Source organism: Lepidochelys kempii, chromosome 2, assembly GCF_965140285.1.
Source record: "Lepidochelys kempii isolate rLepKem1 chromosome 2, rLepKem1.hap1, whole genome shotgun sequence".
In the NCBI taxonomy this organism is placed as follows: Eukaryota; Metazoa; Chordata; order Testudines; family Cheloniidae; genus Lepidochelys; species Lepidochelys kempii.
The window spans coordinates 270,185,895-270,209,750 of NC_136381.1; the positions used below are offsets into that span (position 1 = coordinate 270,185,895).

Here is a 23,856-nt window from a genome sequence, read left to right on the forward strand (position 1 = left end):
TTGAGCATAAGCTTTCGTGAGCTGTATATTTATGCTCAAATAAATTGGTTAGTCTCTAAGGTGCCACAAGTACTCCTTTTCTTTTTGTCAGAAGACAGGACACTGGACTAGATGGACCATTGGTCGGACCCAGTGTGGCCATTCTCATGGTGTGTAGCCATCTGGTGTCTCTTGTCTTACACCTAGATTGTCAGCTCTGTGGGGCAGGGACTGTCTTTATGGTCTGTGTTTGTACAGTGCCTAGCACACTGAGCTCCTGGCCCATGACTAGGGCTGCTAGGTGCTATTCTAACATAAATCGTATTATTCACAGAACAACAACTTTTAGACTGTTCCAGCTTCACCCAGCCCCATTCCACACAGGTGCCTCTTCCACCACTCTCAAATGCAAACACACATCAAAACAACCTTAACGCTGCTCCTCTCGTGACACAAGTTGAAAATCTCAGACAATCTTCTTCATCCATGACAAAGAATTTCAAATCACCAGTGACCATAAACCACCCGAATACTTTACTCTTGGCTGTCCAGGTATCTTGCCACCTGTAAATCCACACAGAAAGACCTACTTCAATCCATGCTACCCACAGATAGAATAGTGAAAGCAACCATGCACCACGGTTTGTTAACACACCACGGGCCCCCAACACACACCGCGGTTGCACGTACAAACCTCTCCCGCACACAATGAACATATAGACATTTCATGAAAGTATGAAAAATTAGTGTGGTTGCCTGAGATTTAATTGGTGCATAGTACTGCCTCAGTTGCATGCATAATAGTAAGATGATGGTATTATTATATGGTTAGGCATCGTGAGGGCATCAGGGGCGGCCGGATCTCCTCTTCCCTTAGCCAGCCTTGCAGGACTGCACCCACCACACATGCTGCACTGTTGGGCGCTGCAGCACTATAAATGCAGCAGGGTCCTTCTTTGTAGAAGGCTCTGGAGACAGGATGCTGAGATCGTAATGGTCTCGTGGTTAAAGATACAAGACCAGGCTCAGGACATCTGGGTTCTCTTTCTGGCTCTGCCACGCTCTTGCTGGATGACCATGGGAAACTCACATCACCTCTCTGTGTCTCAGTTTCCCGCTTGTAAAACGGAGATAATACTGACCTTTCTCATAGCACTCAGAGGAGAATTGTGACTTGTGAAGCTCTCGTTGTATTCACTTCTGTCAAGTGCCCCGAGATCCTGGGCTGGAGAAGCAGAGTTATTTCACTTCGAGCTGGAGCTGTGGAGATTGGATCCAGATTCACCTCTGAACTTCCCCAACTGTTGGGAGTCTGTGGCACAACGTGCGTTGGGGGGCCCCTGTAGAACTAGGGCTGAGCGACGTGACTGAATCGTGGAGCCATGTCAGAGTGGACTGAGGGCTAGATCGGGAGAGTGTTAGAACGGTTCTGTCTCCCCCACCAGTCGGGCCAGCGCTGTGTAGCTGGGGCTAGCAGGAGCAGTGGTAAAGGTTGGTTACTGTTAAAGCCAGAAGGGACCATTCAAGCAGCTAGTCCAGTGGTTTTCAACCTTTTTTCATTTGTGGCCCCCTAAAAAATTCCGAATGGAGGTGCGGGCCTCTTTGGAAATCTTAGACACTCTGTAGCCCCCTCAGGCGTCCACGAACCACAGGTTGAAAACCACCAATCTTAGTCTGACCTCATGCATCTCACAGGCCATTAAACACCATCCAGTTACCTCTGTATTGACCCGGTAACTTGTATTTTACTAAATGCAATGCAATAACTTGTATGTTATTCATCAGAGGGTGGCCATGTTAGTCTGGATCTGTAAAAGCGGCAGAGTCCTGTGGCACCTGATAGACTAACAGACGTCACATGCATCTGACGAAGTGGGTATTCACCCACGAAAGCTCATGCTCCAATACGTCTGTTAGTCTATCAGGTGCCACAGGACTCTTTGCCGCTTGTATGTTATTGTCTATCTCCCACAAGGCAGGCCGTCTGGATCTGGAGACATCAGGAACTAGAGAATCCACCACTGCCTTGACTCTTTGTTTCCAGGGTTAAGCCTCTCACTGTTGTAAATTCATGTCTCATTTCTCATTTGAATTTGTCTGGCTTCAGCTTCCAGCCATTAGTTCTTGTGATGATTCTCTCTGCAGGATTAAAGAGCCTGCTAGGTACCTGGTGTTTTCTCCCCAGAAAGGTACTTCCAGGCTGTAACCAAGTCCCTGCTCAGGCTCCCTTTCCATAAAGAGATGGAACTCTTTCAGTCTCTCACATTTTCTTCAGCTGAGTCGTTTTTGTGGCTCTTTTCTGCCCAACACCCTTTTTGAAATGTGGACACCAGCACTGGACACAGTATTCCAGCATCAGTCTCACCAGTGCTGTATACCAGGGTGAAATCCCCCCCCCTGCCCCACTCACCACTCCTCCGTTTATACATCCAAGGGTCACATTAGCCCTGTTTGCCACAGCAACACTCTGGGAGCTCGGGTACAGTCTCTTGTCCACTCTCACCCCTAGACCCTTTTCAGAGTCAGGATCCAGTTCCCCCATCTGTAGGTACGGTCCGCGTTCCTTGTTCCTAAATGTATAAGACCTTGCCTTTGGCTGTTGTAAAATGTGTTTGGTTTGAATGGGCACACTTAAGCAAGTGATCCAGATTGCACTGTATGACTGCCCTGTTGTCCTCCTGCCAACCTCTGTTATCCACAAATTTTATCAACCGGGATTTTATATTTACTTGCAGATCACTGATGAAAGTGTTGAATAGTGTGGGGCCTCATACTGATCCCTGTGGAACCTCACTAGAAACACCCCCATTTGCTGCTGATTCCCCATTGATGGCTACTTTTTGAGATCTATCAGTTAGCTAGTTCTTAAACCAGTTAACATGTGCTCTGTTGACATTGTATAGTGCTATTTTTTAATAAGAGTGCCATGTGGTACTAAGTCAAATCTCCTACAAAAGTCTAACGTTTACATAGTAATTTGTAATCTCATCAAAGAATTCAATATCTTAGGTGCAAAGAAGAGAAACAAAATGATTAGGGGGATGGAATAGTCTCCATATGAGGACAGATTAATAAGACTGGGACTTTTCAGCTTGGAAAGGAGATGACGGGGGTTGGGGGGGTATGATAGAAGTCTATAAAATCATGACTGGTGTGGAGAAAGTAGATAAGGAAGTGCTATTTACTCCTTCTCATAGCACAAGAACTAGGGGCCACCCAATGAAATGAACAGGCAGCAGGTTTAACACAAACAAAAGGAAGTATTTCTTCACACAACGCACAGTCAACCTGTGGAACTCCTTGCCAGAGGATGTTGTGAAGGCCAAAAGTATAGCTGTGTTCAAAAAAGAATTAGACAAGTTCATGGAGGATAGGTCCATCAATGGCTATTAGTCAAGATGGGCAGGAATGCCACCCCATGCTCTGGGTGTCACCAAACCTCTGACTGCCAGAAGCACCTGGCACTGGCCACGGTCGGAAGACAGGAGACTGGGCTAGATGGACCTTTGGTGCGACCCAGTGTGGCTGTCCTTATGTACTCCGGTTGTTGGACAAGACCCATGTTCCATAAAACCGTGCTGTCTGGCATTAATTATATTCACATCCGTTAATTCTTTAATCAACTCAATCCCTCCTCAGCTTTTCCATTATTTTTCCCAGGCTCAGCAGTGCTGTTGGATCATATTAAAGAAGTTCTGTATTAAAATCACAAATGAGTTTGATTCCCCAGAGTTTCAATTCCAGGGTATTACTAATTAAGAGGTCTCTTGGTTTTTGGTGCTGTTTCTCTCCCTCTATGTGTGAAACTTGCAAGCTGCTAACTGTGTTAGTACATTCTAAGACAGAGTCTGTTCTCAAAGCAGTTCACAGAGAGAGAGACTCAAAGCAATACTCTAACAACAGAAACAGCACCCAGAGACTCCCCGCCCTTTTGTTGTATTAACCATTGTGATTAAAATAGAGATAGAGGATGTATGTGGATGGATGCTTGGTGTGGATAATAACTGAATGATCAGGGAGGTGCCAGCCTAAGAATCCAGTGTCCATCGGCTGAAGAAGGCGTCAAGTGGAAATAACCAGAGGACCCCCCGGAGGGCAGACTGGAATCCACCCAACAGCCTCAAGGATGGGAGAACCAAAGAACAAGTTAACATCTTGGAGCCGTCAGGAATGTGCTATCTGCTGATTGATTCAGCAACAGCATGATGAAGCAATTCCCATAGACTGGCATAGGAAGAAATTCCTATAAAAATAGACTCTAAAAAGTGAGAACTTTGGGGTCTGATTCTGCAAACCAACTTCCAGGAGCATCAGATGAGCATCTGACAAGGCCCTGCTCCCTCCTCATGTCCAGGCCACCTGGCCAGTGGCTTGGCATGAGCAACTCTAAGGCTGGTAACTATGATAACAACCTTGCAGAACCTGTGGGTGTGGGTGTGTGTTTGTATGAATGAATGTGTGACTAAATATGAGATTGAATGGAATGTTATAGCTATAACTAACTGCTTACTATGATTCTTTCTGTATTCACAATAAATGTGGTATTTTGCCTTTTTCCCTTTAATAAGATCCTGCTGGTTTTTATTTTATTGGTACAGCAGTGCAAGTAGGGCGGTCCGGTCCGCCGTACCAGCAAGGTATTTACAGCAGATATGGCGTTCTGGAACGAGGAGCAGCAGGACGTGACAGGGCACTGGGCGGGCAGCTGTGCCACCCCCAGCCCTTCCCCGCAGGGCTCCTCTGTCTGACAGCGGCCGGCTGGAGGACAGGGCAGGGGCATTACAGCCGCCGGCGTTGCTGTCAGGAGTCTGCTGCTTTCCCCGCTGCAGTTCCTGGGCGGGCCCTGACCGCAGCGGGGCAGGGAGAACGTCAGGGCACTGGGTGGCCCCACGCTGCCGGCTCCTCCGGCACGGCTGCTGGGCCACCCCCCAGCCCTGTCCTCTGGCAGGGCCGGCTGCTGTTCAGACGGAAGAGGTCCTGCGGGGAAGGGCTGGGGGCGATACAGCTGCGCCGGAGGAGCTGCGGGCGTGGCCCCGCCCCGTGGCCCCACGTTCTGCTCCGTTCACCGCTGTGGTTCCGAAGGCGCAGCGGGAGGAGGACAGAGCCCCACCCCCAGGTAAGGGGGGTGGATCATGGGGAGGGGACGGGGAGAGCGTGGGGTCCCCAGGCTGGGGGCAGGGCAGAGTCACGTGGGGGGTCACGTGCCCCCCATGGCTACCTCCGTACCAGTAAGAAATGGATTCCACTCGCACCGCTGCCCAGGCTTGATCCCAGGCTAAACTGCAGTTACGACAAGAGCAATTTGCTTTATGGAAAAGTAACACTAGGGAAATATTTGATGTCGCTGTAGCTGCAATCTAGAAGCTAGAAACAGAACAAATCAGCATCATGCAGCCAGCCAGCTCTTCACCGATTCCCACTGCTCCGCTGGCCCCTGGGACCCATGCAGCCGGCATAGGAGGGGTGCAATAGAAAGCTGCCTGATCGAACAGTGGTGCTCAGCATGTCTGGTTAATCACCTGGCTTTCCTTGGAGTGGTCTGTCTGATGGGGGTCAGAGACCTTTTTCTTTCTGAGGCCCCTGCAATATACTATAAAATCTCCACGGCCCACCTGGGCCACAACTGGTTTTCTCATATAAAAGCTAGGGCCGGCGTTAGGGGGTAGCAAGCCGGGCCTTTGCCTGGGGCCCCACGCCACAGGTGCCCCCAGGAAGCTACATTGCTCAGGCTTCAGCTTCCGCCCCGGGTGCTCAGGGGCCTGGGCTTCGGTCCCATGCAAAGGGGCTTCGGCGTTCTGCCCTGGGCCCCAGCGAGTCTAATGCTGGCCCTGCTTGGAGGCCCCCTGAAATCTGCTCGAGGCCCCATAGGGGGCCCCAGACCCCTGGTTGAGGACCACTGATCTCGTTTATCTGTTCTGCAGAGCTCGGCCTGGGCACCACCTGCACTTTTCAGGACTGGCCTCCATGCCCATTGTACATTGACCTGGACTCCTGCAAAGCAGCCCTTCTCCCCTTTATTACCTCTCACCGGCTCCTGGTGCGGGACAGAGAACGGGATCTGCACTACCGCCAGCCACCTCCTGGCCCTTACCGCGTGCCCTCGGAGAGCATGGCTGGTGAGGTCCCAGCTGACACACTCACTTTAAGTTTATATTATTTTAATTGTTCTTTTGAAGGAAAAAGAAAGCGAAAGCAAAAGCAAGACCACCTACAGCCATTACCGTGCTACACCGTTACGAACGGCCCACACAACACAGAGCATGCAGAACTGCGGCTAAGGTACATTCACTGAATCCCCACAGCAGCACTCACTGCCTGGCTCCTCACTCAGGCATCCGCTTTCAGAGAACAGAACTGCGTTCCCTGACTCGGCCCCCCGCCAACCTGGCTAAGCCCCTGCCGCCGGCACCCCACTCTGCACCAAGACTTTTTTGTTGACGTCTGTGTTTTTGACGGCTGGCCTTTTGATGGCCAGGCTAGTCTCCAGTGAGAATATGCCACATGACCTATTAAAGGGAAACCGTCAACATAATACATACATAAAACTCTGCTCTTAGTATTAACGCAGAAAAAATGAAACCATCTCCTTTGGCTCCTCATGAATGAGGCTGGTTTTTGTTCATGTTTTGCACTTCAGTCTTCTTGGGAAGTGGAGCTAGACAGCTAGCTTTGCTAGAAGCGTTCCCGTTTGTCGTCCATTTCACTTCCTGCCCTCACAGTGCCGCTGCGATTTGGATTTCAGCCCTGCAGGGGAGGGATTGAACCCCGAAACCTGTTGTTTCATTTAAACTAAAAAGCAACACGGAAGTGGGTTTATTTGTTGGGTTTTACAAAACCTTCACTGAGGCTACATTTTGTACCTACATCTCCCTGAAGCAACCAGATGATTATCAAACCCACAAGGGCCCAGGCAAGAAGCCACCACAAATACTGAACATCAGAAATACCTGCAGCAGATGGACTGACGTTTCTAGGCCCGTGATACTCAGAACTTAGTGGTTCAGGAGCCAAATTAGCAATCAACTTGACCCAAAAGAGCCCCCGCAGCGTGACCGACAGGGGGAACGCTTGGTTTTATATATAATTATTCTCACAGCAAATAAGTTACTAACTTAGAGCAAGCTGACAACCGAATTGGTTAATAACGTAGTAAAAGTATTCTGATGGATTAATAATTCAATCACACCACGTGTTAATACCGTGGCCTGCAAAGAGCCGCAGGAGACACAGTAAAGAGCCGCTTGTGGCTCGCGAGCTGCAGTCTGAGGATCGCTGGTCGAAGTGATGGGTTCTGTGGGGAAAACCTGCCAATTAACTCTCTTGTAGAGAACAGTGGGGAGGCAGCGACGTCAGCTGTCAGCCCAGCCTCGGGTGGCACCTCCACAAGTCACAGGGAGGTGGTGGCCACCCTAAGATCTCACCCCCACACCCAACGGGCCCACTCTGACTCCTATTGAAGTCAAATCAGTGGGACTGGATTATCCCTAAAGGGATCCAACTCTTGAAGAGCACAGAGAATCCACTGCTGTATGGTGATAGGAAACTGGCAGGAGAAATAGCTTTAAAGGACAGGAAATGGACACACCAGACACTTGGGTTCAGGGCACAAGAGAGATACGGATGGGTAGGAGCAGTGTGCCAGGTGGAAGGAGAAATGCAGGACTGCCAAGGAATGGCATGCACCTGACAGGGCATCTGCCATTTTTAGAAGCTTTTAATTTATTAATTAGAGAGAAAAACCTCCCCAGCTTTTGTGTGTGTATTAACATGGATTTTATTCAGCATGCTGCAACATTCCATAGGGACTTTAGTGTGACTAGGAATAGCATCTTAGTGCTAATACCTGCTAGTTTACAATGGTCTGTGATTTATATGGGAAGGATAAAATCAAAGCAGACACAGCAGACCATTGCTAATTACGTCACTAAACAAATGAAAAAAAGACAGCTTTGCCACAATTTTCTGCCAAGATCTGATCGAGTGGTGCAGTGAATTCTCATACGACTCAGACTTCCTCACTTTCACAAAGTACACCGCAGAGCACTTCCTAATAGACTATAGCATAAATAAACCTAAATGTCATGCCCGAATAAATGAACCATGTTCATTACAGGGCGGCGTCCTTGCTCTTTGATGATACGCTGAGCGTCTCATTTACAAGATTCATCAATTTTCACAGACACTTGTGCAAAGTAGCACAGTTCTACTGTACTTAGAAAGCTAACGTAGGTAATGGGGCACTTATTTATATTTTGGTTAAGATATTTTAGTGTATTTACTAGGCAGCCAAACAACCAATACATTTAGGAGGCCAATCCAGTTGCTTGTAGAAAATTCGTACTCTGGAGAGGAGACTGACACGTCAGTTGTTTTTAAGCAAGGTCCCACGGCAAGGATGGGCCTGGGGAGTTGAGTTTGTGTGTCATAAATGTCACTTTTGCACACCCAGGTTGGAAGGTAGCTTCTGGTGGCCTCTGAAGACATGCTGTCTCACAGGAGCAGTTCTGCCTAATTTAGTGCTCATGACACTTCACTCCTGCATCTTGTCAGATCCCAACTCCCAGACAGAGCGTTTGCCATGTTCCACCCACACAAATGGTTCTCTCTCACGTGTGGCTCCTCTGATGTCGCACAAGGTGTCTGCTCTGCACGAACCTCTTCCCACACTCATTGCACACAAAAGGTCTCTTTCCAGCCGGGGTTCCCTGGTGGGCTCTAAGAGGCGGCTTCTGGCTAACGTTTGCCCTGCACTGTGGGGTGCTGGCGAAGGGCTTTTGCTGGACCACGGGCTGTGGGCTCCGACTGGCGCCTGTCCTGGTGCTCTTCAGCAGCGCCTGCTCAGTGTGGGTTCTCTGGTGCGCCAGCATTATCCGCTCGTCCCGGAACCGTTTCTCGCACTCCGCACACTGATACGGCTTCTCCTCTGCCTGGACCTTCTGGCGGCAGAAACCCACCTCATCCTCCAGGCCTTCCCCCACTTCGCCACGTGGCCTCTTGCCCCTGTGGACCCTCTGGTGGCTTTTCAGGTGCTGCTTCTGGCTGCAGGTCTTCCCGCACTCGTTGCACTTGTAGGGCCGCTCGCCTGTGTGGACCCGCTCATGGATGATGAGGGTTTTCTTGTCCTTGAAGCTCTTCCCGCACTCGGTGCAGGCAAAAGGCCGCTCCCCCGTGTGGATGCGCTGGTGGCTGATCAGATGGTGCTTCTGGCTGAACCTGTGCCCGCACTGAGTGCAGGAGAAGGGCTTCTCCCCGGTGTGGGTGCGCTGGTGGCTCAAGAGATGGTGCTTCTGGCTGAAGTTCTTCCCGCAGTCCGAGCACTGGAACGGCTTCACTCCCCTGTGCACTTTCTGGTGGGACACGAGGATCTGCTTGAGCCGGAAGCTGCTCCCGCACTGCAGGCAGAGGAACGGCCTCTCCGCCGTGTGGGTGCGCTGGTGCTTTCGGAGGTCTCGGCTCTTGTTGAAGCTCTTCCCGCACTGAGCGCACGTGTGCGGCCTCTTGGGTGCCTGAGGGCTTCTCTGGTGCCTGAGGAGCTGCAGCTTCTCAGGAAGGCTCCTCCCTCTCTCGGGGGCAGCATCCTTCTTCCCTACGTGGGTTTTCTGATGTCTCTTCAGGTCCCCCTTGGATGGGAAGCCCTTCCCGCACTCAGGGCATTTAAAGGGCCGCTCCCCTGTGTGACTCCTTTCGTGGATGGTCAGGGCCGTGTTACTCTTGAAGCTTTTGTCGCACTCTGGACACGTCGGGGGAATCTTCTTTAGAGAGGCTTTTGGGGGAGGAGGCCTCGGGGGTTTGTCCTGAGCATTGGCCACACGGCTTCGCAGCTTCTGGTGGGATTTGCTTTGAGCCAGGCTGCTCTTCTTCTTCACACACCGCGGCGGGCTGCTCTCTTCCTCCAACTTTCCCGAGAATGCACTGGGAGGTTCTGGGGTCTCGGTGTCTTCCTCCTGCTCCTCCTTTTTAATCCTGATTCCATCATCTACTGGAAAGAAGACAGGGGGAAGAGTCCAGATGTTATTTCAGGTGCTGAGGATGGAAAAAAACTGCCCATTTAACAAGACCCCCCCCATTCCAGAGGGAATCCCAATGGGTTCCCAGAGAGACTCTGGAAATCCCCTCTCTTCCCACAAATTATAGTGACATTCCCATCATGTCCAAGTTTCTACCGCCCAAGAAATAGACAGTGGAAGCCGGCTGCATTCACCTAAACGGGTCTGGCTCCCACGACCTGAAAGAGAACCCCCGCGGAGACACAGATTCTGCTGTCAGTCGTACCGGTGCAGCCCAGTGATTTCAACAGAGCTCTTCTGGCCTAAGAAAGCACATTTCGGCCATTCCGGCCAGCCTGCAGTCAAGATCATAAACTGGGGATTCCTGCCAGTCATGTTTCTATTTTATTCAGCCTAGGTTCTGACCCCAGCTTCCCCAGCGCAGAACGTGAGCTCACAGGAACGGGAACTCTGGAGTGGCAGTATAAGCCAGTAACTTTCTCGCACCTGGAGCGGTGGGGGATGGGGAGGGACTCAGGCTATGAGTTAATTAGTCCTGTTGGGAAGTCACAGCTGGCTCCAGCCATGGAGGAATTCTGGCGACACACTAACAGAGTTAGGATGCTCTTCCAACACACACAGGCTTCATCACAGCCCCTCATTGCCTTTAATGAATGTTACTCTCAGTCCAATGCCCTGTTCATTAGGCCACCCTTCGAATGTCCAACTCTTCTCTGTCTAGCTCCCCCATCCTTTGGGATTCTCCTGCTACTACTCACCTGCCCAGAAGCTTTGGGGGGTCCCCCACTCTCTGGGATGTGGAGGGTCTCCAACACATGGCTCTTCTTCTTGCTCAATTTTACATATGATCTCTGGTTTGACAGCAGGCCACCCTGTTCCAGGGACGGAGAACAACAAAGTCTCACATTTACATTAATGTCATTAGAATCTGGAAGAAGGCTCCTCCATCCTCATTGTCAAAGGTACTACCCCTCGATCTCAGCTCCATCCACTCCAAATTCATGGCGCACGAACATTTCACACTCCTCTGTCCTTCGTGCTACCTCCAGCTATCTGGCCCACTTCTGACTCGTGTCTTCTGTCCTGCTGCCCCTACATACCTCTTCTGCTCCAGCTGTCAGTCTCTGGAGACACTTCTCAATCTTCTTTCTGCAGGAATCTGTCCTATACTGGCCTCCTTACCCGATCCACTGTCCCATGTTTTACCTGGTCCATGTTAGATTGTAACGTCAGGGACTGTGTCTCACTGAATGTCTGTAGAATGCACCATACGCTCATGGAAAGGAGGCCTTGTGGCACCTTAGAGACTAACCCGGATGCATTCCTGTAGCTCATGAAAGCTCATGCTCAAATAAATGGGTTAGTCTCTAAGGTGCCACAAGGCCTCCTTTTCTTTTGGGAGTACAGACTAACACGGCTGCTACTCTGAAACCTGTCATACACTCATGGTGTGCTAGGAATGTTTAATGATAGGGTAGTACATGGGCCAAATTTTCAAGCTTAGAAACCGGAAGTTAGATGCCTAACTCCATATTCAGGCACCTAAATAAGAATGGCCCAGCTCCTGAGAGAATGGTGAAAGGGATCCTCACCCAGCGAGGTGACCAGCTCGTAGTTCTCCCTCATCACATCCCGGTACAGCTCCCTCTGCCATTCCGCTAACGCCGCCCACTCCTCTGGGGAGAAATAGACCGCGACGTCCTCGAACGCCACCTGCAACAACAAGCCGCCCAGCTCAACATCTTGGGCTGCACGGATAGCCAGAGCCCACACTGGGGACTGCAGTAGGATCCGGATATGGGCAAACCCCCTTGGTCCTAGGCCACACAGTGTGCTCCCCGCTCCCCACCAGGCCTGTCTGCCAGTAATGGCATTACCTGAAAACTGACAGCAAGGAGGTGAGCTCCGAGGGGCTGCTGGGGAAAGGATAAAACAAAACTGCTTGCTGGTTATTTCAATAAATCTCTCTGCTTTGAATCTGCAGTAAGTCCAGCAAGACACAGGGGCAGTAACTAGTTCCTGATGCATGATGGGCCCTTCAGTCTTGGGGGTGGCTGGGGTGGGTTGAGAGACTTAAACGCATCCAGTAATCCTGCAAATCAAGGGTTAAGACAAGAACGGTGAGGCCTCATCTGGAGTACTGTGTCCAGTTTTGGGTCCCACACTACAAGAAGGATGTGGAAAAAATGGAAAACATCCAATGGAGGGCAACAAAAATGATGAGGGGACTGGAACACATGATTTATGAGGAGAGGCTGAGGGAACTGGGATTGTTTAGTCTGCGGAAGAGAAGAATGAGGGGGAATTTGATAGCTGCTTTCAACTACCTGAAAGGGGGTTCCAAAGAGGATGGATCTAGACTGTTCTCAGTGGTAGTGGATGACAGAACGAGGAGTAATGGTCTCAAGTTGCAGTGGGGGAGATTTAGGTTGGATATTAGGAAAAACTTTTTTACTAGGGAGGGTGGTGAAACACTGGAATGCGTTACCTAGGGAGGTGATGGAATCTCCTTCCTTAGATATTTTTAAGGTCAGGCTTGACAAAGCCCTGGCTGGGATGATTTAGTTGGGGATTGGTCCTGCTTTGAGCAGGGGGTTGGACTAGATGACCTCCTGAGGTCCCTTCCAACTCTGATATTCTAAGATTCTATGAACGGGGAAAGTGAGAGAAAGGGTCAGACTGCACAGTAATGCCGCTCTAGATTGCTCCTCTGCATTGCGTACATCACCCGGCCAGGGTTCAACCCTCCTGTGTTGGAGGCTATGGGATGATCCAGGTTAAAGGGACAAGGGTGGGGGAAGGGGAATGATCCTGAATCACTGGAGACATGGGCTAACTGAGTGAAAGAGGAGAAACGCAAGGAGAGCTAGAAGCGGGGCGAAGGGATCATGCTGTGGCAAGGAGAGCTACGCACAGCGCTGCAAACCTCGCAGCCCCAGAGAGAGCGATAAGGGGGAGAGGTGCAGGAGCAAGCCCTGGTCACTGTATGGGACAGTATGTTTTAAACATGCCTTTTGTATTAAAAGTCTTGGTTCTTTTCAGGCCAGCATCTCAGTGGTTTTCTGACAGCACAGAGAACAATTCAAGAAGCGGCATGCAAAACCCAACATCAACTAGAACCGGATCGGACTCTCGATCTGGAACCTGAGCTGTCAGACACGCTCTGTGCTGGCCCTGCACTGTCTGGCCCAGGAATCAGCCACACTGCACAAGCAACCCTCGCTGGTAGTACTCATGGGTCCCAGGCCCTCGGTGCCTGAATTTACTGTGTCCTTCAAGGAGAGTGAGTCACATTTTAAAATGACTTCCCAAAAGCAGCCTGTCCTCACCAGGCTGCCGAACTGCCCCCGCCTTTCTCAGCTGTTATTTTTAGAGGCAATTTTAACTTCCGTGACCATAAGGGATTAGCAAGCAGCGCCAGGAATAATGGGGACGGGAGCGATGCAATTTATTCTATGTGGCGTGGCCCGACTGGTATGGCCTCTCCTGGCCAGAAACGTCTGACCATGTCTCCTGGAGGTGGTTTTATAATGAGGGCAAGCATCCGCCAGGTGCCAGCCTGGGACACCTCACTCAGTTCACTTGTGACCAGGTCAGAGACCAGGTTAGGAGCGGAAAATCCTGCACCTAAACCATCTTCCCTGTCTCCCAAGCAGCATCGCCGTGAATGCAGGCACCAGGGGAGAGCGGAGACAAGGGATAGGAATAAAGGGTGCTGGGGATGCTGCCGCACGCCCTGGCTGGAAGTGGCTTCCATCATATCCCGGGTTCACAGTTTCGTTCCGTGGCTCTCAGCGCCCCCAATATACACATTGTTCCAGCCCCCCGGCGCACGCTCTGCTGAGCCAGGCTGGCAAGGGCAAAGCAGGAATTACCGTGCCATCCTACAATGCCCTGCTCCCGGCGGGCGGAGCCGCCTTCAGTAGCCCTGTTACCCGGGGGCCTCTGCTAGGGAGCAAAGCGTATTGTTCAAGCCACCCTAAAACACCCAGACTGGAGGAAAGAGAGCCGCCATACACTGGGGCAGAGGAGAGACCCCCCCACCCCGAGCCTATCTGCTACGTAGAGAGCCCCCTTCCCTTGTCAATACACAGGGAGGTGAGAGAGAAAGACACCCCCCATCCTGGAGCTATATATGGGGAGAGCCCCCAGTGACCCCCACGTCCCGCCGGGCCCCACTGCAGTCATTCTCCTGGCCTGTGTCTAGGCCCTGGCAAAGCAGACACCCCCACCCCGCCCCAGGGCTGTTTGCCCACTGCCCCCCCTGGGTCCCGCAGAGCAGAGACCCCTGGCCAACCTGGGGTCCCTGGGGCCAGCCTTGCTCCGTGGGGCTACAGGTCCTGTCTCTGCCCCGGCGGCGGCAGGGGGCGCTCCCTGTTTACCCCCCACCCCAGCATCCAGCCCAGGGTCCTGCTGTGGGGCTAGCCGTGGGGCCGGTTCCTCCAGCGAGCCGCGCCCCCCGGGGGGCCAGCGTCCTACCTGAGCAGAGCCCGCTGCGGCCATCCCCCTGGCCTCCGGCCCCTTGGCCCCGGGGCTGGCCGGGGGGCGGGACGCAGGGATCGGGGCCAGGCTGGAGCAGGGCGCCCGGCGGCCCGCGGGGCTGCGCTCCCCGCCCGGCGGACTGTAGCGCCCGGCCGGCCGGGCCGAGATGCTCCGCAGCCAGCCCGTCCCCCCGCCTCCCGGGGCATTGTGGGAGATGTAGTCCCGCCTGATTGACAGCTCCGGGCACGGCCGGGCCCTGCGCGGGGGCGCCGCGCAAAAGCCAGGGTGTCCGCGCCGCGCGGAAGCCGCAGACACGAGCCGGGAGCTCTGTGCCCTGCAACCCAGGCCGGGCCCGCCAGACCCGCCTGGGTCCGTTTGGACGCTCGAGCACAGGCTTCGAAACACCGAGTCCCAAGCCCGGGTTACGATGCCGTGCAGACGTGCCCCCCGGGGGGTATGAGGGCGCGCCGTCTGTGCTGCAAAACACCCCCCGCGGCCGTGAATCTCAGAGCCCAGGTCATAGAATTATAGAATATCAGGGTTGGAAGGGACCCCAGAAGGTCATCTAGTCCAACCCCCTGCTCGAAGCAGGACCAATTCCCAGTTAAATCATCCCAGCCAGGGCTTTGTCAAGCCTGACCTTAAAAACCTCTAAGGAAGGAGATTCTACCACCTCCCTAGGTAACGCATTCCAGTGTTTCACCACCCTCCTAGTGAAAAAGTTTTTCCTAATATCCAACCTAAATCTCCACCACTGCAACTTGAGGCCATTACTCCTCGTTCTGTCATCTGCTACCATTGAGAACAGTCTAGAGCCATCCTCTTTGGAACCCCCTTTCAGGTAGTTGAAAGCAGCTATCAAATTCCCCCTCATTCTTCTCTTCCGTAGACTAAACATCCCCAGTTCCCTCAGCCTCTCTTCATAACTCATGTGTTCCAGTCCCCTAATCATTTTTGTTGACCTCCGCTAGACTCTTTCCAATTTTTCCACATCCTTCTTGTAGTGTGGGGCCCAAAACTGGACACAGTACTCCAGATGAGGCCTCACCAGTGTCGAATAGAGGGGAACGATCACATCCCTCGATCTGCTGGCAATGCCCCTACTTATACATCCCAAAATGCCATTGGCCTTCTTGGCAACAAGGGCACACTGCTGACTCATATCCAGCTTCTCGTCCACTGTCACCCCTAGGTCCTTTTCTGCACAACTGCTGCTGAGCCATTCGGTCCCTAGTCTGTAGCGGTGCATTGGGTTCTTCCGTGCTAAGTGCAGGACTCTGCACTTGTCCTTGTTGAACCTCATCAGATTTCTTTTTGTCGAATCCTCCAATTTGTCTAGGTCCCTCTGTATCCTATCCCTACCCTCCAGAGTATCTACCTCTCTTCCCAGTTTAGTGTCATCTGCAAACTTGCTGAGAGTGCAATCCACACCATCCTCCAGATCATTTATGAAGATATTGAATAAAACCGGCCCCAGGACCGACCCCTGGGGCACTCCACTTGATACCGGCTGACAACTAGACACGGAGCCATTGATCACTACCCGTTGAGCCCGACAATCTAGCCAGCTTTCTATCCACCTTATAGTCCATTCATCCAGCCCATACTTCTTTAACTTGCTGGCAAGAATACTGTGGGAGACCGTGTCAAAAGCTTTGCTAAAGTCAAGGAACAACACGTCCACTGCTTTCCCCTCATCCACAAAGTCAGTTATCTCGTCACAGAAGGCAATTAGATTAGTTAGGCATGACTTGCCCTTGGTGAATCCATGCTGACTGTTCCTGATCACTTTCCTCCCCTCTAAGTGCTTCGGAATTGATTCCTTCAGGACCTGCTCCATGATTTTTCCGGGGACTGAGGTGAGGCTGAATGGCCTGTCATTCCCCAGATCCTCCTCCTTCCCTTTTTTAAAGATGGGCACTACATTAGCCTTTTTCCAGTCATCCGGGACCTCCCCCCGATCGCCATGACACAGGGTGCACATGCAGGCTTGTGCTGGTGCAGTGAGCTAGCTGTGTAGACATCCCAGCTCAGGCTGGAGTCCCCCCCGCTCCTGCAGGCTTCAGAGCCCCAGCAGGAATGTCTACATGGCTCTTGGTAGTGCTGTAGGGCCAGGCCTGCCATGCTGACTCTGAAGAGCCAGGCTCTGAGACTTGCTTTTGCGGGTGTGTTTTGCCATGTAGACGCGCCTAGCCATTCCTGTGGCAGGGCATGGGCCTATGTGAGTAGGTGCTGGCTTTCAGACATTCGCAGCTTGATGTGCTGGGGCCCTGTGAGATCACTGAGAATGGCCCCAGGGACCTGGGCAAGGTGTCACCTCCCAGCTCCACCCCTCGCTGACTGCTGTGGTACATTTGCATGGATCCACTCTGCCAATTCTTGTGATTTTACCACCAGTCTAGCAATATTTGGTGCTTGTTCTGAAAGTCCCAGCTCCTGGAGTCCAGTGATTACATGAAAGCCTCAGCTTTCATTGTTTAACAAGTAAGTTTCTAGCCCCCCTGGCTGCAGAGAAAAGTCTGGAAGCGTGCCCCCTAAAGACAAATAAAAAGAACCAGATTTATTAGCTTGAATATCTCATGATTTTCAAGCCAATCTTTTGATTTTGGGTGCCCTGACTCATGATTTTTGAACATTTGGGTTTGGCAATACTATAGCTGAGCATTTATTCGCTGTATTCTCTCCACTCAGCACCCATCCATCTCACACACTCTCCTCCCGTGGACGTCTCCTGCTGAGGGCCAGTGACTCTCCAGTTATAGGTCTCTACAGTCTTCTCATGCCCAGGTCCTATGGGGAAGGTGACCTGCCCCCTCGGAAGCAGCCTTCTCTCTAGTTCGTTATCTGCCTTTGGTTCCTGTTTTGTCAGGTCTGTGGGGCAGAATGAAGTGGGATCCACTGTATTAATTCCTCAGGCCCCACCTCACAGGCCTGTGAAAATGAGCCAGATGGGAAGGGGAGCTGGTAACCATGCGAGGGGGGCAGGAGACTGGGTTTCTCTTGTTCACAGAATATCAGGGTTGGAAGGGACCTCAGGAGGTCATCTGGTCCAACGCCCTGCTCAAAGCAGGACCAATCCCCAATTTTTGCCCCAGATCCCAAATGGTCCCCTCAAGGATTGAACTTACAACCCTGGGTTTAGCAGGCGAATGCTCAAACCACTGAGCTATCCTTCCTCTTTAAACAAAGAATTTCTCCCCTCCTTCCCAACGGCCACGGTCTCCCATGACTTTGTGGGACTGAAGACATTTCTTGCCCTTAGCCAAGATGGCTGTCATGTCCCTACATCTGTCTGCAGGTGGCAGAGGCTGCCCCTAGCAAAGATCAGCCAGTGCCCAGTGACTTGGAGCGAAACCGCCCCTTAGGAAGGCTGGCTCTGGGTGTGGACTGGGGTGCTACACCCTATGGAGCTGTTCAGTCACTAGGTGGCGCTGTGCGTCAGAGACTATTGAAACGAACCTCAGCGGCCACAACATGAGAGGAGAAATCCGCCTGAATGGGCCAGCCAGGTGGCGTGGTGGCCGGGCATCAGCAAGGACATGCAGAATTTTCAGGTGACCATTGCAGAGCTGTGGGCTTATACACACGGCCACTTATGTATGTCGGTGTAACTTATGTCGCTCAGGGGGGTTGTAGCCAGTGGTGAGTTGGAGCCGGTTCACACCGGTTCTCTAGAACCGGTTGTTAAATTTAGAAGCCCTTTTAGAACCGGTTGTTCCGTGGGGGAGAACCGGTTCTAACAGGGCTTCTAAATTTAACCGGCCAAAGTGGCACCTTACACACCGACTCCACGGGTGCTCCAGCCCTGGAGCACCCACGGGGAAAATTTCGTGGGTGCAGAGCACCCACTGGCAGCTCCCTGCCCCACCCCTGGCCCCAGATCACCTCCGCCTCCGCCCCTGAATGCGCCGCGCCGCTCCGCTTCTCCGCCCCCTCAGGCTTCCTGCAAATCAGCTGTTCGCGCGGGAAGCCGGCGGGCTGAGAAGCAGGCGGAAGCTTCCTGCTCAGGCCCAGGGAGGCGGAGGAGAGCTCGGGCGGGGGTGGGGGGTGCATGAGGAAGGCCGCCCGTGCTGCAGCAGGTAACCCGGGGGAGGGGGGGGCGCAGGGGAACCGCTCCCCGCCCCAGCTCACCTCCGCCACCCTCGGCCTGAGTGGGAAGCCACCGCCTGCTTTTCAGTCCTCCCCGGCTTCCCGCCGAAGAGCTGATTCGCGGGAAGACGGGGCTGGGGCGCGGAGAAGCAGAGCGGGGCAGTGCGTTCAGGGGAGGAGGCGGAGCGGAGGTGAGCTGGGGCCGGGCGCGGGGTGGGGAGCTCCTGGTGGGTGCTCTGCACCCACCAATTTTCCCCATGGGTGCTCCAGCCCTGGAGCACCCAGGGAGTCAGCACCTAAGGTGCCACTTTTGATGTGATCAGTGTGATGTGCTCCCCCCCACAGCTACACTGCCCTGCCCCTAGGAGCCAGAGGGACCTACTGGATGCTTCCTGGGAGCTGCCCCAGGTAAGCACCCCTGGGACTCCCCACCTCGCCCCCCGGCAGGTGCCTCTGGCTCTTAGGGGTGACGTGGGCACCCACTACGGTGGCCCACAAGACCCTCCTGCCCGGTTCTGGGGGCAGACAGGGGAGGGGAGTGGATGGGGAAGGGGTTTTGGGGGGGGTGTCAAGGAACGCGGCGGGGTTGGATGGGGCAGGAGTCCCGGGGGCGGAGGTGGACAACGACCCCCTCGTGGAGTGAGAAGGGAACCTGTTGTTAAGATTTTGGCAGCTCATCACTGGTTGTAGCCCAGTGGGCTAGTTTGCCTTTATTATATTTACTGTTTTGCATTATATTCTGCTTTGCATTATATTCAGCAGTAATGCAGGAAACCTACAGGCCTGTATCCTGTAAATCATTACCTTCCACAAGTTAGCATAAGGCTTGAGACCTATGAACTTTGAATAGACAAACTTTGCACAGATAAACTGAAGCTGAAAATAAAGTTTATGGGGAAGTTCTGACCACAAATAAATAATTCAGTCACAGAAAGTGTCCTGGCAATGAACTGACATACATAAAAGGATATGAGATACATTTAAGGCTCGCCTGCTTGTTTGCCTATATATCTTTACTTATAAGTTTCTTATTTCCTTATGGGTTTGATTATTTGTTTTATTATAATAGGTTGATAGGTCTATATTAGAGTACATTTTGGCTGTAACACAAGGGACCTGCAGGCCACATCCTGTATGTTGAGCTAAGGCAAAGTTTGCAGACATGTGTTTGGGACCTTTCACCTAGATAGTGGTGATGAGCTAAAGCATAAGGTCCATGTATGGCTGCAACCTTTAACATAGAGGATGTGCTAAAGCAGGTTGGCATAGGGGCTTTCCTAAGTTCGTACTCTTTTAAACTTAACAGGTACCCCACAACTTGGAACTTGGAAAGAACCGAAATAACCAGTTAGGACAGAAATAACAAATGTGATACCTAACCATAAAAGGGCTGTGGTAACAAGTGGACATATGTAATAATAAGTTGAGATTATTGATATACTAACCTATACGAAAAAGACACTCCAACATTAGTAAGGTGAGGATCAATGATGTAATCAACAGTCCCAGTCTATGCTGTATTCTGATAGTTCAGAGATCAAAAGAACATCCTATCATTAAAATGAATTGTAAACACGGGATATCTCGGCATTCATCTCTCTTTGAAATGTTCTGTGACTGGTGGAGGAACAAGCAAATGGCCTTATGTTAATTCGTACAGCTGAGTACTGGTGATGGACCTCCTTCAGTCATCCTAATGACCTTTTGTTCCCTGAGGAAATCCCAACTTGTCAAAAGAGGACATGAAATTGTATAAAAGATCCTTGGGTCCTGATTCTGTCTTCTCAGATCTGCTTAGGCTTCATCAGGGGAAGTTTGAGTCTCAAGACTGAGGTCCCAGTTATGCTGGTACCCCCTGAATATGAGATTTGGACATTGGACTATGACGTATGAACTGAATTCTAAAGGAACTCTTTGCAACTACACCATCTCTGCTATGAATCTGCACTTCAATGAATTGAACTCCTGTCTGTCTGTTTATTGATCTTTTAACTATACTCTCTCTCTTTTGTTTTTAAACAAATTTTAGTTTAGTTAATAAGAATTGGCTGTGGCGTGTATTTGGGTAAGATCTGGAACATTCGTTAACCTGGGAGGTGATGTGTCCGATCCTTTGGGATTGGTAGAACCTGTTCTTTTCTATGATGAAATAAGATTTACAGAAATTTTCATCCTATTTGACGTGGGTACCTGGATAGGGGCCTGAGGCTGGATCACTTTAAGGGAACGGTGTTGTTTGGACTTCTGAGTAACCAGTGAGGTAATAAATTTCAACCGTTGGGAATGGGCCACATCCACCCTATTTGAATTGGCCTCGTTAGCATTGACTCCCCCACTTGTTAAGGCAACTCCCATCTTTTCATGTGCTGTGGAGAGACAGAATCAGAGCATTATCGGCACACATGGGTCAATGACAGAGCGAAAGGATCGGCTGGGCCAGACCTGAGCCTCAGAATCTTCCCCCCCTGCACTCACCTACTTAGGAACAATACTGTGTAACATATATGTATGCCAGTCAGTGCTGCTCTTTATACAGCTAACTATCGACACAGATTTCAGAGTAGCAGCCGTGTTAGTCTGTATTCGCAAAAAGAAAAGGAGGACTTGTGGCACCTTAGAGACTAACCAATTTATTTGAGCATAAGCTTTCATCATCCGATGAAGTGAGCTGTAGCTCACGAAAGCTTATGCCCAAATAAATCAGTTAGTCTCTAAGGTGCCACAAGGATTCCTCATTGTTTAAGGTAATAAAGAAGCTGTTTTGTGCTGGTTTTGTGAATCTAAGTTTTGGAATATCCACCAACTTTTGGGGGATTGTCTGCCCCATTCTTTGCAGTTCACCCTAATTGAGTGACCACAGCTGCCTCCCCACTAGGACTCCGGTCACAAGTGGAGCAGGGCCTGAGCTCCCAGCTGACACCTGAAGCCAGCAAACAGTCAATTGTTCAGTGCAGACTAGGGCTGGAAGCTGCCCCAATGGCTGTGGGACCAGATCTGGGATCCCTCAGTGTGTGTCTCTCACTCTTACCCATCCTTCCCTGGACCACTTCCAAAGGGGAGATTTTCCTCTCTCAACTGGATTATTCCTAGGTGGGTGCATCTATGACCTCCACGTATACACATCCCTGCCCAGCAGTGGTTTCAGTTCCTCTCTGTGTTGTTATTTCTTGTATTGTTGTTCACACACTCGTACACATGGGTGGAGGCTCTGGGGTAGGGGAAGCTCCCCTTTTCTCTGGGTTCACTCCCAGGTGGATTCTCTGGTGTGGCAGGCCCAGTCTCCCCCACGTGTTCTCCCAGGCAGTGCAGGGACAGGGCCTCTCCCCCATGCATGTTCTCTGAGATCTGGGATTGCAGTTTCCCTGTACTCACCCCATGGCTTGGGCCCCTCCTGCTGTGGATTCCCTGAGAAGCTACAAGATTCTGCTTCCACGAGGCAGAAGTTGATTCAGAATAGATTAGAAAAGGGGGAAGTGAAACAGGGAGTAGGGAACTGGGAGATGTAGCTAAAGGATTCAATCCAGTGCGATTAAGTAGCATCTGCAAAGCAGCCTGGACTCTGCACTGACTCTAGGGAGTCCCAGGCTGCCGGATGCTGCGTCCAATTCCCCCCAGTCCGGGGACAGGAAAGTCCCCCACTAAAGAGGGATAATGGGCAGTGGGAGAGAAAGCAAAAGGAGCTAATCCCCCTTGACCTGAATAGGCTGTGGGGAGGGGATGTTACTTCCTGCTGCTGCTCTGTAGTAGTTAGGATGATGATCGATTTGTAGTGCAGTTACTGACTGATCTATGCTGGCTAGATATACCTATCATATTAACAGTGTGTTATCCACACTATGTATACATTAGTATGCACAAAGCATGAATATTAAGCAGCTATGTAGCCTAGGTTGGCCTGTGAGATGGGTTACATAAAAAACACTTATGCTAAGTATCCCATAACCTCTTGCATTCACTGAAGTAAGCTCTGGCTGGAGCAAATAGGGAAGCTCGCAAGCTCAGGACAGGTGAGTGCTCTGCCATAGCAACAGAAAGGGAGTTACCCTCCCAGGCCTGTACTGGAATGGCCCAGAGGAAGAGGACACAACATAGGATTGCTCTACTCTGGCACAAACCTCAGAGGTGCCTTCACACCCTTTGGTACCTGAAATGCGTCTGGGCAGAACAAAGAGATAAGGGGGACACCACGGTACTGGAAAAACAAGGCAGAAAGCTGATGGGTTAAATTGAGTTTCAGATGACGCCAACAGGACCTTTTACTAGTAAGCAGGGAGGGTATAAAAAGATGGCTTTAGGGGTGGAACTTAGGGAGCACACCTTCTGTGTAAGGGGAGTGTGACAACGCTGCATAGGGCAGCTTCCCAGTGACTGGTATCGTACAGAACCTTTCCCCTGTGCCATATTGTTGTTGGCTTAGAGCAATAAACCTGACAGACATTGTTTATTTGGTCTCTTGAGAATATTCCATAACAAACCAAGCTGTGGTCAAGCAATTTCCTATACCATTTATCATCACCATTGAGCCAGGAGACCCCAGTCAGGTTTGGAGTCCTACCATGCTGGGCACTGTACGCAGACTGCCCTGAAGGTTTACGATTTTTGTTTTTAGTACTCCTCTCCAAAGTACCAGTCCCACTGCCCTGGAGGAAATGAAATACACCAGTTCGTCAAAAAGGAAACTGAAAAACAAATCCCATCCCATGCAACCCTGTGGACTTCCAACATGGGCTGTAAACTGGGTTTGAGCCCTCACCCGCCAGACCCCAGCACACACATCTGCCACTCCAGGGTCACTTATCTTTTATGCAGAGCACCCGCGAGAGAGGGACGTGACACTCCCTTTGCAGTAGGTTACCCCACTGCTGGAAAGGTAACCAGGCTTTGTGGGTTCTGTTCCTGGCTGTGGATGGGACGTGTGGGCTAGCAGTTAGAGCTGGGCTAGCCGCGTTACCTGGGGAAGGCAGTATACCTGAGTGGATAAGATTAAAGTCTGTCTCATAAGGAAGGTGGGTTCTCTTTCCAGGTCTCCCACACTTGACCTTGTGCAACCTCTGGGTGACAGAGGGACAGCCACCAAGGGAAAGGCAAGTCTTTGCAAGTCTTGGGCAGCATCCTGAGATTGACAGTCCCTGGGGCCAATGGGCAGGGGCCCGCGCTCCGGCCGGATTGACAGGACAGGCAGGCCAAGGCGGGAGTCAGGAGCCTGAGGGCCCGTCCTCCGGGTGAGATGGGGCTGCGTGCCAGCGGGTGAGGGGCACGGGCCGTAGCCCGGCCCGGGGACTGGCCCCCTCCCCGCAGA

The 23,856-nt window shown here is 51.6% G+C and overlaps 1 protein-coding gene across 1 annotated transcript in view; it reads right to left on the reverse strand.

The window, feature by feature from the left end:
* LOC140906205 (uncharacterized) overlaps nucleotides 1-14,664 on the reverse strand; it is a 30,849-nt gene extending 16,185 nt beyond the window's left edge. The window contains exons 1-4 of the mRNA XM_073329697.2: nucleotides 14,466-14,664; nucleotides 11,579-11,699; nucleotides 10,745-10,858; nucleotides 8,590-9,958 (exon numbers count right to left, since the gene is read on the reverse strand). Of these exons, the coding sequence (XP_073185798.2) occupies nucleotides 8,590-9,958; nucleotides 10,745-10,858; nucleotides 11,579-11,699; nucleotides 14,466-14,489 (1,628 nt within the window). The 5' untranslated portion in view covers nucleotides 14,490-14,664. The remainder of the gene's footprint in view (nucleotides 1-8,589; nucleotides 9,959-10,744; nucleotides 10,859-11,578; nucleotides 11,700-14,465) is intronic.
* Nucleotides 14,665-23,856: the final 9,192 nt, after the last annotated feature.